The sequence below is a fragment of the Durio zibethinus genome, chromosome 11, assembly GCF_047325235.1.
Source record: "Durio zibethinus cultivar Kanyao isolate XHJ-2024 chromosome 11, ASM4732523v1, whole genome shotgun sequence".
Taxonomy (NCBI): Eukaryota; Viridiplantae; Streptophyta; class Magnoliopsida; order Malvales; family Malvaceae; genus Durio; species Durio zibethinus.
Window position 1 is genome coordinate 4,682,279 of NC_143172.1, and position 19,415 is coordinate 4,701,693.

Here is a 19,415-nt window from a genome sequence, read left to right on the forward strand (position 1 = left end):
ATTGAATCAATTGTATTTTTTACTTTCAACTTAATTTATTGACTTGTATTTTGTTTATCTTTGAATTTATTAATCTTTAGAAGTTAAAGATTGCTTTCATATGATTGTCAATTCGTCTTCTTGGCTAAACTATAATAATCAACCGATGATTGAGTCCTTAATGGCTTCTGTACGTCAACAATACTGTTCATATATAGATCTGGTTCTCCATGTGTGGAAACATATCAACTTTACTGATGCTTTTAATATTAATGATGAATAAAATTTATTTATTTATTTTTCATTAATCAGCTTTGTGACTAATTAATTAAGCAATAATAACCATGTAACTATTTATGACTTTTTTTTTCCTCCAAGCAATCTAGAAGCAGGTACGATCCGTATGGATGTTGCTTCCACCCACCTACTTCCCTTAAAAACAAAATACATGTAAAATGTCCAATGAACAGATAGAACAGAAACTTTATTTATTTATTTATTATAATCTCAATTTTTATGATAAAAACTCTAACCGTTTACAAAAGTTACGAGACCATCTAGAATGAATGTCACAAAGTCCAACCTTATGCGCGTTTAATACTTCAACAGAGAAAAAAAACCCATTTCGAGGAACCTCTCTGACCATCATTTCACGATGACAATTTGTCTATTCCTATGTTAAATGCCCTGTCCTAATGATAACCGAGTACTATATATACCAGGTTGCTCTTCTAAGCTTTCCTCAATTCAGTTTAAACATCAACAAAAGTGATAAAGATAATATTTTCTTTTGATCAGTTTCATAGCTAGTAAAGAAAAATGGCTGAGAAAGACCAGCAAGTGCATCCCCTAGCACCAGCTAACAAGCAGCCGAGGAGTGATGAAGAATCAGCCGGGTTACAAGCGAAAGAGCTGAAAAGAAAGAAGAGAATCAAATATGCTGTGTATATTGCGGCTTTTGCAGTGTTCCAAACCGCTATCATCCTGGTTTTTGCACTGACAGTCATGCGCGTTAAGAACCCAAAGGTGAGAATTGGAAGAATCACCATTGAGACAATGGAAACCAATAGCACCGGAGCTGCTGCTGCTGCTTCATTTGATCTCAAGTTCATTGCCCAAGTTACGGTAAAAAACACCAATTTTGGTCATTACAGATTTGATCACAGTACTATGAGTTTTCTGTATGATGGTGTAATAGTAGGAGAGGCAATTATTCCCAAGGCCAGGGCAAGAGCTCGTTCTACCAAAAAATTGGATGTTACTGTGGAAGTGAACTCCAGAGCATTGACAAACACCGCACCACTTGGCTCAGAATTGAGTTCCAATATATTGACATTGAATAGCCAGGCCAAGTTGAAAGGAAAAGTGGAATTGATGAAAGTGATAAAGAGAAACAAATCCCCAGAGATGAACTGTACCCTCACATTCAATGTTTCAACAAGGAATCTCCAAGATCTAAACTGCAAGTGATGGCATAATAATTAAGCTTGGTACTGGTTTTCAAATTTTTTGGGTTTAATTTTTAGTACTTACTATACACTTGATTATCTTCATAGCTTAATATATGTATACCTGTATCTTCTTATACGGAGAGTCATTATTCATTTTATTCGTTATTTTTTAATTTGATTTCATTTTTTGTATTTTGCCGACTATATTTGGTTCTTGCAGCTGGCCTTTTTCTTTAAAATTTATGATTCTTATATGTATTCTATTGTTAGAAGTTTAAATCTTATGAAATTCATAATTTTTAAAAATCTAACCAGCATAGTATGCAAATCATCTGAATTAATGCTCCGTAAGCAGAAAGCAGTGTCGCTTTGACAAAAATCTAAATCAATTAATTAAATCTAGCACATCATCTGATTGAAATTTCTCAACTCATTCTTTAATAGTATATTACAGGTCCAATAAGTTAAACACCATTATAAAACCCAATAGTTCAAAAGTTACGCCACTATATATATATATATATATATATATAAAACTCAGCATATCAAAGAGATAATTATACCGAGCAAGTGGCAGTTAAGCTGCGTGTTTCAGAGGGATATTGGCAAATAGGTAAATGAACAAATAAACAAATAATCCGGATTCATGGATCTGCATTATTAAGCCATTTAATTTTTTGATCTTCATTTCATATTTCATTAAATTTGATCAAAAAGGAAGTTTTTAGTTTCATTGATGCAGAACTGGATATTATATATATCAGACCCTTCTTTTTTTTTTTTTTCTTTGTGTTGGGTGGATATGCAGGATGCAGGGCTAGAATTCCAAATGAAGTTCAGGCCTAATAGCTCGGAATTATATTAAGAGCTGATTTTTTTTTTCCCTTTGACCTTTTTCCTCCCCTTTCTTTTCTTTAATATGGGCTATGGCAAAGTTTGTTACTTGTATAGTATATTTTCTCATCCTGACCTGGAAAGGATGGGAAAGCCAGACTGGGGTTGGAAAATGATTTAATTTCGGGCTTGTACCCATCCCACAATAAATGCTCGTTTCGTTTTAAATTATTTGAAATTCTTTTATTTTTATAAATTTTAAGAAAAAAATTTAATTTGTGTGTAGTTAATATTAAATTTAAGCTTTTTTCTTTATAAAATTGAAGTTACATGATTTTTAATATAAAAAATTTAAAAATCATAAAAATAATTTTAAAATATAAAAAAATTTAAGATTTTTATGTATTTAAAAAGAAAGATAACATAATTTTGAGATATTCAAACAAGATAAGATTAGACCAAAAATAAAATGGAGGGTTGATAGAATATTTTAAATTAAATTTATCTTAAAATATTAAAATAGTTATAATAAAAATACTAGGCTTGAACATAATTTTTGCCAGACCCTTAGAGAGCATAATTAAACTTTTCATAGACTAAAAACTTTAATATAGTAGGTAATAAAAATATCACTGTTCAATAATAATTTTATATTAATATATTAAATTTATGTTTGAATTTTACTTTAATTTTCATTTTGTAATTAATGCCTAAGCTTTCGTGTGATAGTGCAAAAACGAAATCAGATTGCTTGAGGGTATGGTCATCGGATTTCCTCGTCCTTTCCTTAATGCAAAGCAATAAAGGGTCAATTGTTGTCCTAAATGTAGATTATGACTTGGAGAAGAGCGCTTCCAAGGGTTGGAAACTGTCATGGACTCTTGCTTTATCTTTTCTTATACCTTTTCTTCATTATTTATATTAAATTCACTCCTTTTTTTCTGCATCAAACTACCGTATTATGAATTTTAATTTCTAAATTAAACTGCTCATTTTTTTAGGTCGATGATCAAATATTTGAAAAAAAATATGTTATAAGTTTTACTTTTCATTTTAAATTTATTTATTAACATATAAATAAACTGTTAATTTAATATTTTTGAAGTTGAATTCAACATTAAAATTTTGTAACTCCAAAGATTATCAAGATAAACTAAAAAAATAAATGAAGATAAAGATTATTCTAAGTCTAAAATGCTATAGATACGAGATTTTGAGTATTGGTTTTAATTAAAGAGTATTGATGATTTCTAATTAATTTTTTTTTTTTAAATCTAACAATATTAATTTCAATATATATTTTTATTTGAATGGAAGACTAGGAAATACTTATCTCAAGGGAAATTTAATTCTTGTTCTAAATAAAAAAGAACTCATCCTAATTAAAGTTTTAACCTTTCTTAGCATATACTTGGTTTATTGAATTGTTTTATATATATATATATATATATATATCTTTTATTTTTTAGAATTTGTATTTATCTTGTGATTTTCTTTATTCTTTAAGCTTTATCATTTGAATATTTAATTTTTAAGATTAAGATAATAATTTAGAGATAAGTATATATGTATTTAAAAAGTTGGATCTATAAGCAAAAAACTAATACTTGATTTAAAAAATCAAGTTTAATCAAATTTATTGTGGTTGAGGTTTTCTCATTAAAACGCTTTTGCGTTTTAGCTTCTTTCCATGTGAATTTTATTCACACATTTTCACCAAATGGCTTCTTCTTAAAAGCTTAAGGGTAGGAGCAGAGGGAACAAATTAATAAGGTTGAGGATCATATAAGATATAAGTTGAATCATGAAAACTCTAATTATTGAACCCTGGATTTTCATGAAACTTCAATTAATCTTATTGCAGTCATGAATTTCTAATTAATTACTTTCCGAAACCGATCAATGAGACTTAAATTTTTTGTCATGATGGAGACTTTTAATATTCATGGACACGTTTTGACAACATAAAGGTCTCTTCATCTTTTGCTGCTCGTGGCTTTTTCAATCCATCATTTTTCTTTTTTTTTTTTGCCCTTTACAACAAACGTATAGCAAATGATCAGTCATTTTTCCTTTTCTTTTTAATTTTTAATACAAATTCAACAAATATCTTTGAAATTGCAAGAAACTCCTCCAATCATCCTATGCGGTAGGTAGATTATGATGACTAATAGATACGACTAAGTAAAATCTTTACTCTGCCAAAACAGTGCGAAGAAAAAAAAATTGTTAATTTCGGTTTCAATTTGAAGTTTCTATGCCGACCGTTGTTAAACAAGACTGACGCACCAAAATTAATACACTCCAACGCTAATTCAACGCGGTTGTTCGAGTCCCCTTCATTGTATATATAAAATGTCCACATGTCTATAACTCGTGGGAAAACCCAAAAGCAAAAATCCAGGGCTAATCGATCCTTGATTAAACCAAAAAAAAAACTCTAGAAATCAATCTCAAGATTCTCAAGTCTCAACCCTTTTCTCCTTCTTAAAAAAAGAAAATGCAAGAAGACCCTCAGGCCAAGCCACTGGCACCAGTTCAAGATTATCCAAGAAGCGACATGGAGTTTGGGGGGATTAAACCCAAAGCGTTACGTCGAGAAGAAAAGAGCAGTAAATGTCTTGTTTATGTTCTTGCTATAATGGTCATCCAGGGAACGGTTCTTTTGATTTTTGCGAGTATTATTTTACGTGTTAGAACTCCTGATTTCGAGATCGGATCGGCCAGGGTTAGGAATCTCAAGTATGGGAATTCATCGGCTCCATCGTTTAACTTTACACTTGTAACGGAGGTTACTGTTGAAAACAACAATTTCGGAGACTTCAGATTTGAGAACACTACCGGGAGTGTTTGGTGTGGTCCTGTAGTTGTTGGAGAGATGAAAATTCCTACAGGGAGAGCTCAAGCTAGGGCAACAGAGAGGCTGAATGTTTCTGTGGATGTGAGCTCGGTCCGGATATTAGATACCAAGAACTTAAGCAATAATATAAGTTCTGGATTGTTAGAGTTGAACAGCCATGTTAAATTGAGTGGAAAAGTGAATATAATGAATATTATGAGGAGAAGAAGGCACCCTGAGATGAATTGCTTCATGAAACTCAATTTGACAGGGCATACCGTTAAGGAATTAACATGCGACTGATATGAATGAGGAGTAAACTGATCCTCCCCTCTTCTTAATTTTGGCTTTGTAGAGTTGTCTTTGTTTCATTAATTGAAGAGATATGAATATAAGATCACATATGTGTAATTAGATTCTTGATTAGAGATTCCCGTGTTCTTGGGAGACTAATTGAGAACAATTTTTGTTAAAAGATAGTAAAGTATAAAATACTTCTTGATTCATGATTTTGATGATATTGTCAACACCTTGTTGTTTCTGCATGAATGGCGTGTTAACATTTGGATGATAGGAAGTGAATCTTCTGGCTTAAGAAATGAGTAAACTTGCTAATTAATCTAATGAAAATTTCATCGTCTTTAACTTGTATAATAATGTATATGCCATGAATGTGTGAAAGTGAACAAATGGGCCATAGCCGCCCACCTGTCGAATGCAACGAGTATCTTAACAAGTCTTGCGTAGCTTTAAATGATCTTTTCAGGTTAATGCTTATCTAGATAGTTTTAGGTTAAGGTGGTGTATTAAAAACGATTAAATAAAAATTAAAATTGATGGATTGAAAAGTCTTATTAATTATATAAATCAAGTGTGTAAAATTTTTTTAAAAAAATTTAATAAATTTTTATATATTTTAGATAATCATTTTGAGTTCAAATTTGGATAAAAATTTTATCATTAAATAAGTATTGATTAAATTTGAATTATAAAAATATTTTTAAAATCTTTTTACATATTATTAATCTTTTCAATAAAGTTTATTAATTTATTGGTTTATATTTTTTTATCAAAATTTTAATTAAATCATTTATACTAAATAATTTTATCTACAAAGCTGCATCTAAGTTTTTCTCTGTAACAGAAGCATTTAATTTAAGTTTGAGAAACCTATTAGTTTTATACTTTTTGATATATGCAATTCATTATTGGATAGATATTATATTATTTTTAACTTTATAATAAATTTCATTTATACTCAATAATATATAAAAACAAATTAAAAGTTGCGCATAACCATGAGTAATTAATTTGATTCTTATGCTTAAGCCATTAATATAAATAATTGAATAATTTTTAATCCCTCATTAGTCAACATTTAAGATAAACATTATAGGTCTAAAATATAATTTTTATATAATAATAAATATATTATTTACTAAGATTTAATAAAAATAAACAATTAGATCCATAATTAAATTACTTAAGCATCGATAAAACCAATTGTAAGTAAAAAGGAAAAAAATTAAATTCTGACATAAAAATTTTTATCAACTAATAATTGTTTTAACTAGTCATTAAAAAATAATTTATTAATTAGTTACATAATTTAAAATTTGCATAAGTAGTCAAAATTTAATCATCCATCAAGATACAACAATCAACAAATTATTGAACAATTATAAATCTTGAATCATAGTTATTTTCTAGTTTATAATTACGCAAAATTTAATTATAAGCACATCCTAGTAAAGATATGTAGCAAATAAGAAAAAAAAAAAAAAGAAATTAATTAGTTCAATCAATTTAGTATTAAAAATCAATTGCAATTAATTATAACTTAAAAAGCTACCTTAAAAAGATCTTCAATATAATGACGCCAATTCTTAAAAAGTTCTACAATTAATATAATTATTTTCACGTTAAATGTTAATATGAGTAATTAGTTGCACTTAGAAGTTTTTAAAACTTATTAGCTATAAAACTCATAATTATTTAAAATTTCAATGATTTAATAGAATAAACATTTTAATTATTTTATATAGGAAAATTAAATTTTATTAAGAACATGTTTAATATAAAATTTAAGATTAATAAGGAGATAGATAAATAAAATTTAATCAATATTTCACTTAATTAGAAAATTATCAATAAAAAATTCATTTTAATAATTTTTTTTTTTTTTGGAAATTACACTCTTAATCAATTGAATAATTAATTATTACATTTTAATCAACATCATAATCAAGTTACAATTACTGAAATTAATAAATTATAATATAACTAAATAACCAAATTTACATACAATATTGAGACATGAATCTAGAACTTTAAAATTCTGAGATCTCTTTTTTATCACTAAACCAATGTCTCATTGACCATTTTAATAAAGACTTCAATGGTAATAAGAAAATAAATCAAAATTAGTCAATACTTTATTTTAATAAAAAAATCCTAAATTAAGAACAAAATAGTTAATTAGTAAATTAGCAAGGGTATATATATGTAGTTTATTATTTACAATTTTGTACTTTATTTTATATATATATAAAAAATAGAGAGAGATTGTTTTGAGTACACTTATCTTCTTCCATTTATGTTTCTTCAGCATTAATTCTCAAAACATAAAAATAAAGTGCAGAATCTAATTTGTATGTCATGCTGTAATGAATTAATGAAAAATTAAAGCCTCTGTGTTTTGATTCAGGATGAAAATTGAGATGTGAGCTAAGCGTGTTCATGTTTGATGTTTAGATTCAATCCTTTTCCACAAATAAAGAAAAAAAAAAGGAAAAATATATATGGTTGGAAAGAGAAGTAGATTCAATCTTTGCCTTAAGTTACTAATGTTCATCAATTCGCAAGAAAAAGCCAAAGCAGAAAAGATAATGAAGATAAGGTTTCCATGGAGGTTTCATTGGCTGTCTATTCGTCTCCACAGTCCCTTGCACTTTGTAGCCATTCGAAACTTCCTTCTTTTAAGTTTGCAATGGCCCATTTGCCAGTCCTGCTGCTTGCGCCTTGATCGAGCTAAGTTAACAAATTTCTCCACCAGGAAGTACGAAGTGGTGGGTTAAAAGGAAATTGTGACCATTAAAATGTGTGTTAGTGGACACGAGTCAGGACATAGCTTCTCGTAAAAGTCAATATGTTTAGACCCACCAATTCTTTTCCTTAACAGATACGAAAAGTCAGATCACATCACTTAGATTGTGATTTTATTCTCCTTTTCCTCCAACAGGCCGCTACACCCTAACCCTATAAGATAGATAAGAGAATATTGCCTGCGTATCACAAATCCTAGATTGGTGGTTTTGTTAAAATTAAAACCTTAGCTCATCGTTGTTCAAGCGTGTCTTCTAATTTATTTCGATGATAATATAACACAAAATTATCTTGAGATTTTCACAAGCAACATTTATATGCTAAACTAAAGAGCCAAGTCCCAATATGCCAACTAATAGATTATAGAGTTCACACAAAATAACACATAATTTCATTCGCCTCAATTCTGGACAGTTAGCTTAATTAGCATTCTTTATTGTTGATATATGATATTTCCTTCATACCCAAAAAATGAAAAGATATTTGCTATTTTCTTCCTTTCACATTGCCAATTATTCAAAACTGTTTGACATTAAATTCAAGATAAAGTCAGTAATGAAATGTACTATTGTAGTGTATTTAATTTACTGCCCCATGCAATACATATGACGGATACTCTATGATTGTTGGAAGATAATGTGCTATATATAATCTTGACAACATAATTGAGAAAAAAATAAAGTACAATTGAGAAAAAGAATCGGCAAATGTCAAATTTTTTGAAAAAACTCAATGAAGCTTCTTAATTTGAATGATTTTATGTCCATACATAGTTTGAACAGAAAAAAAAATTGAAGAAAAATGCTCAAATTATGTGGTTTTCAAAGGTAGAATTTTTAAACAAATAGTAGTCCAAGTCAAGACGTAAGAAGAGTGCAAACGCGTTTGAGCCCAAACTATACAGGACAATTCAATGCACATCAATCATAATTTAATTTCCTCGCAAAATGCTATAGACAAAAAACAGAATGTAATCCCATTTTCCAAGTATAAATCTCCAAGCACCAAGGTCACACATTCTAAAACTTGGAAATGGCCGAGCAAGAGCAGGCAAAGCCCTTAGCCCCGGCTGCCTTCCAAACTCGCAGCGACGATGAAGAACGCTTGTCTATGCAATTGAAGTCGAAAAAGAGAACATATATCCAGTGTTGTGGCTGCATCACGGCGCTTTTATTAATTCAAGCCGTGGTAATTTTAGTCCTGTTTTTCACAGTATTCCGGATACAGGACCCGAGGATCTGGTTGAATTCTGTAACATTCATCCAGCGTCCGGAGTTTTTACCAAACGGAAGTCTCAGGGCTGATGTGAACGTGACACTTCTAGTTGATTTTTCAGTGAAGAACCCCAATGTGGCAACCTTCAAATTCAATAACAGCACCACGTCGATTTACTACCGTGGGAGGGTGGTTGGCGAGGGCACCCATCTCCAAGGGAAGGCCAAGGCGAGGCGTACACTGCGAAGGAATGTGACAGTGGAAATTGTTCCTGAGAAAATCCTGGCTGTTCCAAACTTCCTGAGCGATCTCATTTCCGGGGCATTGAACATAAGCAGTTACACCAGAATTTCAGGCCGGGTTAAGATTTTGAAAATTATTAAGAAAAACATTGTGGTGAAATTCAATTGTTCCATGACTTATAGACTTTCCGGTGTAGACTTTCATGGACAGATGTGCAGGCCAGAACTTGATTTCTAGAGTCATTTTTTCCTATGATGATTGTTGAATTTATGTTAGATATTTAGAGCGCCTCAATCCTAATTGTTGTATTTCTATAATATTTTTTTCTCCTATGAAATTACCTATAAAGACAAAGGAGTAATTTAAAAAATTGCCCAGTTTTAGTTTTTTACTCAGTTGTTCAGATCTTAGATTAAAGCAAGATCTCTTTTATTTTTAAAGAAATACTGCTCGAAAATTTCCAGTGCTCGAATGGCGAATGTTACCATTCGGTTTCTCTCCATTTGCCTGTTTTATATACATATATATATATATATATATATAGATATAGATATATATTTTTATTTTTATTTTTAGTTTTTTGCTTTTGCCATTGCAGAATGTTATTGCATCAGCTTTCTTAAATATATATGTATATATAAAACCATTAAATTGGAAACTTAATTTAGATGGTTAATACAGTTATCTTAAAAAAATAATATTAAACTGATATAGATTCAAATTTTAGCAATTATAACTCTTATCTATTCCACTTATCGATTAACAAAATAATATATTTATACAGCAAAATTAGTTATTGCAAAAATTTTAATTGTAAATTAATTAGACTTTTCCTTTTTTTTCTTTCCATTCCATATAGGCATAACTTTCTTCATTCTTTTCCTTGAAGTTGAACCTTAATCTCTTCAATTAAATTTAAAATTTCAAACTTTCTCAAGAGAGTAGTATGGTCCTCCGGAGCTGCAAAGTTATTGGTAGAGTACTTGAATAAGAATTCATGCACGAATTCGTCAATGGTAAGTATGTAGGAAATTTAACGGAAGAATTCCACATTCAAAGAAAAAAAAATGAATGGAATTAAACCAAATTTCGAAGTCTGCTTTTGGATGTAATTATTTGGTCAAATGAAGCATCTTCTAATTTCCCATCATAAGGTTTATGACTACATTACATGCACCCAAAGCTGGAAGTTTTTTCCACCTTCGATCGTTTTCATTCTGACTGTTGACATATCTATCTCTCAGGCTTTTTAGTCTCTCACCGATACTTTGATTGATCAAATATACATATATATATATATATATATATATTTATAAAACAATACATCTTATATAATTTTTATTATAATTAGATAATTACAAATTTATAATAGCAAATATTGAAGAAAAGAAATGCTCTCATTAAGTTATTTTAAAAGCATTTATTTAAATACTAATAAATTTAAAGAATATAAATAAACAACTTTTTGTTCTTCGTCATGTTATAAAATTTCCTCTCGAACTTGATTTCATTGTTCAAGTTTGAATCCCGATAGTCATAATCTCGTTTTACAAACATGTAAAATGAGGCTCAGAAATTGAGACAATTTGGGCCTATGAAGAGAAAGACGTTGGACTTGATAAGCCGTTTTTGGGGTCAACTTTTGCTCAGTCACTGCATCATCGCCGGCCCATAAAGCAGGAATGTGTTTCTTTTAATTTTTAATCTATCCTTACTTATCAACTTCTATACTCACTTGAATCCTTTTTATCCATAATTTTATAAAATTTGACCTCATCTGAATTAGTAAACAAACATCGCTTTACATTTAACTTGAAAATGCAAACCGTCGTATTCGAAAATATACATGAATCACTGGCAAAAGCTTTGCGTGGTTGGTTGATATTCATACTAATAAAGTGACACCAATTTAGTTAGTGAATTGACAAAAAATCGAATTACATTCTAATAAATATATATAATGAAAGATATAAAATTAATTTAATATAAAATTTAAATATTTTTAATTAATTTGTTTTAAAAATATTCAAACATTTAATTGAATAACTACCCACTATTTTTATAGTTAACTTTTTATCACCTATTTTTTCTCATTTTTTTTATTTCACTGTGTCAAATTCTAGTTTTTATTATTTATTTTTTCAATAAAAAATAAAAAGCATTAGAAAAAAAGAAAATGCAGCTAAAACCTTTCTTTTTATTTTTTTCGTTTTTGTTGGGAATTACCATCATTTCCTTCTAATAGCCTAAAACCCTAACTTGTTTTTTTTTTTTTAATTTTTTATTTGACAAAATTTTTTTGAATCCAATTCTTTAGACCAGGAATCCTTGTATTCATGTTGAATTAAATGCTTGATGTAACAATTTTCATGCTTATTGCTCTAAAAGGCAGGCATATCATCCCTGGGAGCAGTGCCAATCTTTCTTCCTCAGTTTGATGAGAACATGTTGGGGGACTTTCTTTGTTAAACCTTTTCAAGTGCATGAATTATTATTATTATTATTATTCCATTTATAACTTCCAAAAAAAGCAAGAAGGAAACGCTTAATCAGCAGTCTCATTTGCCTTTACTGAAATGCAGAAATTCTTTCTGGTTGGATGAATCGTTCCAGTTTAATCACTCTCAAATCTCGGTCGAGGAGGAAAACCATCCCTCCTGCACATGTATGCTCTTGATAGGGGCATTTTGCCTCTTAAAACAGCTGCAAAATCGCAATTGTCTTGGTTGATGAAATTTGTGTTTTAAACATCCATTTATGAATTCGAGAAAACAAAGATTAATTGCCCTGTTCATGAATCAGCCTCTTTATTTGATCCCTGACTATTTAGGCAGGCTTTTCGAGGGTATCTGCCCCCTATAGCAGTTACAATATAGGCTAAAATTTGCTAACATGTTTCTCTCTCACATCGAAAACCAAATACAGTGCATATGTTAAGATCTTCCCTCATCTGATCATCTCCCATTGCCATATCGTTATCTAACAATTGTAACCAGACCTCCTACGTTATCACAATTGAATTCAAATAACCCTTTAGATACATTCTAATACTTTTTAGATCAATGGTAATACATCTATCATCACTAATTCTGCTAACTTCTATTTCTAATTTGAGTTATAAATTTCACGAAAACAAGGTATGATGATGAACATATTAATTGATTGTAATTGTTTCTAAAAGTAACTGATAAGAGCCAAATACGCATCTCTTCTTTTTTTTTTTTTTTTTTTATCAAAGACAGAAAACATTTTCTGTTAAAATGGTTATAATTTTAACAAGCGCAAAATCTCATACGATTAATTGTATTTGCGAAAGTAGTTAAAGTACCTAAATCAATGAAGACCTTGCATGTTTTATATTTAAAAAAAAAAAAAAAAAAAACTATGGTCAGTACTGCTGAGTACATGTAGAGTCAACAATCCAACCGTTCTCGACGAGTTTCGATCCGATCCTATGAAATTAGATTTTTTTTTTTTGAAATTCAGGTTTCGAGTCGGGTAATATTAAAAACAATCGGGATTGGGTCGGGTTCGGTTTTTAGGTAAACCCGATTCGATCGGATATTATATAAAAAATTATTTTTTAATTAATTAATTATTTTTTTATTTATATATATTTTTATATAATGATATTTTTAAATATTTATGTTTAAAAAATAATATTTTATATTTTTTAAAAAAATATTTTATTAATTTCGGGTCAGATACGGTTTATATAATATCGAGATCGAATATGAAAAAACAAAAAAATTTTCGAGTAAGATCAAATTCGGATTTAATAATACATAAAATCAGATCAGATTCGAGACGGATCAGATTAGAGACGAGCAAAATCCGTCTCGAATCAGACTCGATGCCAACCCTAAGTACATGAAACTTGATATGAAACTTCATCGCATGAATCAGTTTTTTTTAATAGGAGCATTGACATATTCTCACTCACATGCTGGTAAAAAGAAAATGGACTAACATTACATAGTTTGGCAGATTCATATGGGAAGACTCATAAAGATGCTTCCTGTGAATGCCACAAATTCAGACACATGCATGCAGGTTTCTCGAGAAAAATTTTCTGATAATCAAACAAATGGCACTATTTTTGCTTTATTGTTTTTTCTTTATCTTATTCAAAAGAATGCTTTAATTATTTAATTTGATGGCATGGGAAGTCAATGGTGTTGTATTAAAAGTCTTGGGAAAAGAAGTTTAGTGTTAACAGACAAACAATGCAGGACATTAACAATAATAAAAAAATGCAGTATAACTAGGGTTGGTCATGTCTATATGAAGACTGCATCAGGACTTAGGCCAGATACCAAGTTCGTTTTATATCCCACTTGCAATTAATTAATATAGAATTTAGCAAAAAGACCGAGTAAACTTTGAGTTCATCCCTTCTTTTTTTCTTTTTCTTTTGCATATATTGCAAAAGATATGTTTCGTGAATAGTAATTCAATTTTTTTTTTTAAAGACAAAAATATAGGGCATATAAGACTTTTTTATCACATAATCATCGTATCATCATGTTGTTAATACTTGGATGATTTTTTTTTTATAATACGACAGAAGTAATTTTAGAATTTGTTTAGACTGATTGAATCCGAACTCCTTTTACAAATGAACTAATCCGAGTTTTTTTTTTTTTTTCCTTCGACAAAAGGAGAATATTGAGGAATGGGGGAAAGGATGACTTGATTTGGATTCAGAGACCAAATCTACATACTTATACATATTGTGTCCCGGTTGAAACTAGGCCAAGTAGTGCAAGGCCAATCATGGATGAAATTGGGATCATGTTGAGGAAATCAAAACTGGAACAAGATATAAGTAAACTTCTTTAAGAAAGCTTACGACCCGTGTAAGATCATAAACTTTAAGAAGTACATGCATTGAACGGTTCTCTTTCCGACAAATATAGCACAATTATTCCTAAAAATGCCATGAGCTGATAACTCCGTATTCTTTGTTTCGTTATGTTTTCTTTTTTATGGAGAGAGATTGAAAAAGGGAGTGACAGCGTGCTTTAATATTGAGTCTGATTAGAAAGCCTATTTGCACTTTCTAACACACTTAGTCAAAGTAATGTGCGAACAGAACAATGTCGTTATGAAGTCTTTCGAGCATGCTGCTTCAGACACTAAAACCAAAAGATTCTTACTACAGTCATTTACTCGATTTATTACACAACAAAATTCAGTTCATTTTTTATTTCCTAGCATCCTCGGATTTTGTTTGCTTGATTTCTTTATAGGGTAGGGTTTACCAAGCAAACGAAAATTAAGTTCACATAATAGCAGATAGCAGCTGCGGGCTGCTGCTTAAAACACAAAATTAGTCGGTAGGAATCTGATTACTGACCAAAACGACAAAAGGGTTCGCCCATAAAACGTAGCAGAGTGGCGAGGGGAGGCACTCAGCGCTCAGCAGCGGTTTTGTAGGCCCCAAGCCTGCCGCAAGAAGACAAATTTAATCTCCTGAGTGATTTTAAACCAACACAGGAAAAAATGGGACGCACCATTAACATCCATGACTTCTCGAGTTCCAATACATGCTTAACCTGAGCTACGGAAAAGAAAATGAAAACAAGAAACAAGGAAGAGGAGGCCATGGGAGAACTTGGTTGTCACCTGCGCCATAGACTAAAAAAGAGAACAAAAATGATGGGATTTTAGCTGTGATGGGGATACCAATTCCGAATGCCATACTCTAATCTGCTACTGCCTAATCTTTAACCTTGTTATGTCTGTTCTTTTTTCTCTCTTCCTTTGAGAAAAAGAAAGGAAAATCTCTCTTTTTTTTACTGTTTTGGTTTCCACTTTCCCACTTCTCTGACCGCTAAAGACAGCATTTAGTCCTGACTCCGGGACCCATGAATAACAAATCCAAATTAAAAGGTTCCCACATCCTAAAAATTGAATTCCCAAATTGTTCGAACGACAAAAAAAAAAAGGGAAATTTGTTGATAATGATGGAGCCTTCATATCATACTTGATTTTTTTAAAGATAGATACAAAGATCTAATTCTTCTTTCACTTTCACCGAAAGAGGAGGTTTACATACAGTAGGGGGAGAGAGCAGAAGCGAATGACTAGCTACTACTAACCACTAAACAAGTCATCCTCACTAGAAGCTACTGCTCTTTTTCCCTCATAATTCCCATTATCTAGTAAAGAAAAACATTTACTTACACAGAGATAATCAATTAAGCTGCTGAATTAACTGACAAGTGAAAACTGATTTCCTTGTCTTGAAATAGCAAATCCATAATTGATTCACTGATAAAGGACAAATTTTCCCGCTTTTTTTTTCTTTTTAATTTTTGGGGAGTTGATCTTAAAACTTACAGAGATGGGATTTTCAAGCATTCATGCTTTAGCTTCATCCGGAGATGATTTTCTTGACAAATTAATTGACTTTTCATGAGATGGATCACTCACTGACCTTGGCAACACGGAAGACTCTGACGAATCTATGACAGAAAAAATAAAGGAATTAAAACTAACTCAGAAACAGAACCAAGAAAAAAAAGGATCATCTTTAAGTAATGTGACGAGCATTAAATGAAATACCTCGAGAGCCATTAAAGGATCTCTTGCAGTGCAAGATGGCACTTTGGATTCCATCCTGTTGCTGCAACAGAGAATCATCTCTCCTCTTAGATAAAGCCGGTGCAGGAGAAGCCGCAGCCACGGCGGAGGAAGCCGATCTACTCTTTCCCAAATGCTTACAAACCACTCTAAGTCCTGCTGGAAAATTCACCTGCTTGAGGTTCTTCCCATTCACCTGATTCTCCCCAACCTCCAACTCCACTTGTCCTTTTTCCGCTATCGTCACCTTCCCTGAAACCGGTTTCTGAGCCGCTGTAGACGGTGGCGTTGCTGGTTTTACAGAACCCAAGCTTAACTGCCCTGAAAACCTTAACTTCTCACCGTACCTTCTTGAAACCCTAACGTAAAGAGGCTTAACTTTCTTTAAGTATTTTTGCATTACATCTTTGGAGAATTTCTTTTCATCAGAAACTGAGTCTTCAGAGCTCTTCTGTTTCTGTGACTTGCTGTTGTCTCTGGAAAACAAAGACATTAGAGGAACCTCTTCAACCTTAAATTTTACAGTAAAAAACTTGTTCTTGTTGTTGTTGTTTTCTTCTTGAGTTGTTTCTTGTTTTTTTGGTGTGGCAGTGGGAACAGAAACAGAGCCATTAGCTGAAGCTGGCTCTGTTTTTTCAGTAGAGTTGAGCTTTGATTTCTTGAACCTTAACAAGAAAACTCGAAACTTGGTGGCTGATTTCAACAATGAGACTGGGAATTGAGGAGGCTTTGAGTCTGAAGAAGAGTTTGGCTCAATTGGTACAAGTCTACCTTTAAAGAACAAATCATCAGATGGAGATAGAGTTAAGTTTGGATCAGAACGGTCGTTGCTAGAACCAGAGGAAAGTGTGAAGTTGAACTCTCTTTCACCATCCGAGCAGCCATCATCAGATTTTGCATCAAAATCGTCGTTTTGATCCTCACTCTCTTCATCATCAACATTATCTCCCTCTTCATCAATCTTTTCGTGTTCCTCTGTTTCCTCTGTTTCATCCTCATCAGGAACCGCAAATTCAAGGTCAAAGAAAGGCCCATCATCGTCAGCATCATCATCCGTATCCACCGCCTGATGAGTAGTCAAGGCCGTCACAATAGTAGTTGTGCCGCCAGCAGTGGTGGTGGAACGTGTATTAACACATGCATTACCGCCATCTCCACCATTAGTACCACCCCCTCGCCAATACTTAAGCAAGCTAAAAGCTTCCATAGTTGGGAAAGCCAGAATAGAAAAACACAAATTTTGAGTCTTTTTTTTTTTTCGAAGATGGGCTTTTAGACCAGAAAACTAAAGCAAAATACCAAACAAAAAAAAGGGGACTTTTTTAGAAGAGGGAGAAGTTGGAGGCTAGCGTCAATTGGAAGTACTGAAAATGGAGTGTGACAGTGAAGAGAGACCGGGAGGAGGGATAAGCTTTTCTACCAAGGGCGAGAAAAGGAGATTATAGAGAGGGAGAGCGCTGGCGTTTGTTTTGTCTTGTATTGTATACGTGGTTGCAGCAGCCAGAAGGTCAGTCATGTGAGAGCAGTCTGAAATGCAGAGAGGAAAAAAAAATTGAGAGTCATAAGAGAAGAGAGAGGTGAAGTGTGTGTACCATTGTATACAACTGTACATATACTATGTACTATTAATATACTGTAAAATGTTTATTACTACTAATAGTAAATATATATATATATATATAAAGCATTTATTTTACAGTATTTTTTGTGGTAGTTGGGTAAGGTAAGATCAGTTCACATCTCTCTCTCTCTCTTGTCACCATGTATGTCTTAAAATTTTCTCAGGTCAGCTCTTCCTACCCATCCTTTTTTGCTTTATAGTAACTTCATTCATTGAATGGGTTCAATAATGTTATTCCTTTAACTCAGCTTTTATTCTCTGTGGTGTTTTGATTGAATCCATAATTGTACAATATTGTGAATCATGTATCTTAATTTAATTTAAAAACTCAAATCATTATGGAATCATATGGTTTGATGATGTTATACCGCATAATATAAGAACAAGATATGTGACAATACTATGATCAGAATTCTCTTTATTAGTTTGTGGACTTTTTTGTGGAAAAAGCAGCGTTATAATTGCACATCACCCTTCTCTTTGACATGGGTAGTATTTGGGGCATCCGCATTCTAGTCCACTGAGTTCTAATTTGGCTTGCTGATTATTGTACACCATTGTCATTATTGTTTCATAAAATTTTACACAAATTATGCAGGAAAGAAAAAGTGAGTGGTCGAAATTTCCTGGAAGAGGGGAGAAAAGTGAAGGACCAAGGAGCGTCTAGGCAGGTTTTAAGAAACAAAAAATTAGAGAACTCAAAGAGAAAGGGAGGCTTTGATTCTTGATCCTGAAGCTATCATCTCTGACTATTGCCTTTAAACTTGAGCATAGGTCTGTGAGTTAAACTCACATTTACTTTTACAGACGAAAAGGGCTGAATCCCGAGGTCCAAGGCCTGCCATGCTGCTGAACCCGGATTGGCTATAGTACCGTAGTAAAATCACGTGGCTAACATGCATGTAGGGGACCTTTGCATAACCCAGTTCCAATTGAGGGTTTACTTGAAAAAGCTTTGACCTAGAGAGTTTTCTAAATACAGCCTGACTGCGATAACCCTAACCCTTCTTTTCACATTATATGCCTCAACAAAACAGAGTAAAGTTTCCTTACACAAGGATAAAGACCGGCTCTGGTCCTTCCGGTTCTCACGCTTTCGTGTTAGACCTGATAAGCGATAAAGGACTGCCCGTCTGCCCAATTTCGATGGAAGGCTGATAAATTATTTTGAGAGAAAGATGAATGACAGCAACTGTCCAATGTACTATACTAAGGAGTATGGACAACCCCATGATTTTTTTACTTGAGGGAGGCAATTGGAAATGGGTCCCATAAAAGTAAAAAAAAAAAAAAAAAACCCACAACCAATAGAATTACATGCGGTACTTTTAATTGCCATTTGGTTGGTTTGCGACACTAATTAAAGCTTAACGAGTTGTAAGGCAACCTTAATTATAAACATGCCTCCAACAATGTGCTGCAAACATAAATAATGCAGCCTGTAAATTTGGACAACCGGGCAGGTTCTTGACTGGCTTCTCATTGGATGGAGAAGATCCCTTGTTATTTGTTGGACTGAATAGCCTGTTTCACTTTGATT

At 31.8% G+C, this 19,415-nt stretch overlaps 3 protein-coding genes and 1 pseudogene across 7 annotated transcripts; 3 read left to right on the forward strand and 1 right to left on the reverse strand.

The window, feature by feature from the left end:
- Window positions 1-798: 798 nt before the first annotated feature.
- LOC111291438 (late embryogenesis abundant protein At1g64065-like) lies at window positions 799-1,449 on the forward strand. The gene has a single exon (XM_022883202.2). It carries the CDS (start codon window positions 799-801, stop codon window positions 1,447-1,449), a length of 651 nt encoding a protein of 216 aa, XP_022738937.2.
- A 2,789-nt stretch (window positions 1,450-4,238) lies between these two features.
- Window positions 4,239-5,615, forward strand: LOC111291352 (late embryogenesis abundant protein At1g64065 pseudogene; annotated as a pseudogene). The gene has a single exon (XR_016346229.1). The product of XR_016346229.1 is annotated as a late embryogenesis abundant protein At1g64065 pseudogene (transcript).
- Window positions 5,616-9,149: 3,534 nt separating this feature from the next.
- On the forward strand, window positions 9,150-10,057 carry LOC111290840 (late embryogenesis abundant protein At1g64065-like). Its single transcript, XM_022882333.2, has one exon. The coding sequence runs from the start codon at window positions 9,241-9,243 to the stop codon at window positions 9,901-9,903; it is 663 nt and encodes a 220-aa protein (XP_022738068.1). The 5' UTR covers window positions 9,150-9,240; the 3' UTR covers window positions 9,904-10,057.
- A 4,646-nt stretch (window positions 10,058-14,703) lies between these two features.
- Window positions 14,704-18,140, reverse strand: LOC111290768 (putative membrane-associated kinase regulator 2). 4 transcript variants are annotated; one of them, XM_089767801.1, is made up of 3 exons: window positions 16,237-18,140; window positions 16,109-16,136; window positions 14,704-15,114 (listed from the first exon to the last, which is right to left on the reverse strand). In XM_089767801.1, the coding sequence occupies exons 1-3, from the start codon at window positions 17,459-17,461 to the stop codon at window positions 15,081-15,083; spliced, it is 1,287 nt and encodes a 428-aa protein (XP_089623927.1). In that variant the 5' UTR covers window positions 17,462-18,140; the 3' UTR covers window positions 14,704-15,080. The 4 variants fall into 4 exon arrangements, 3 of the variants coding, with proteins under 3 accessions (XP_089623927.1, XP_089623926.1, XP_022737967.2); XR_016346230.1 differs by having other exon boundaries at window positions 14,706-15,114; window positions 15,183-16,136; window positions 16,237-18,136; XM_089767800.1 differs by having other exon boundaries at window positions 14,707-15,114; window positions 16,012-16,136; window positions 16,237-18,138.
- Between the last annotated feature and the right edge of the window lie 1,275 nt (window positions 18,141-19,415).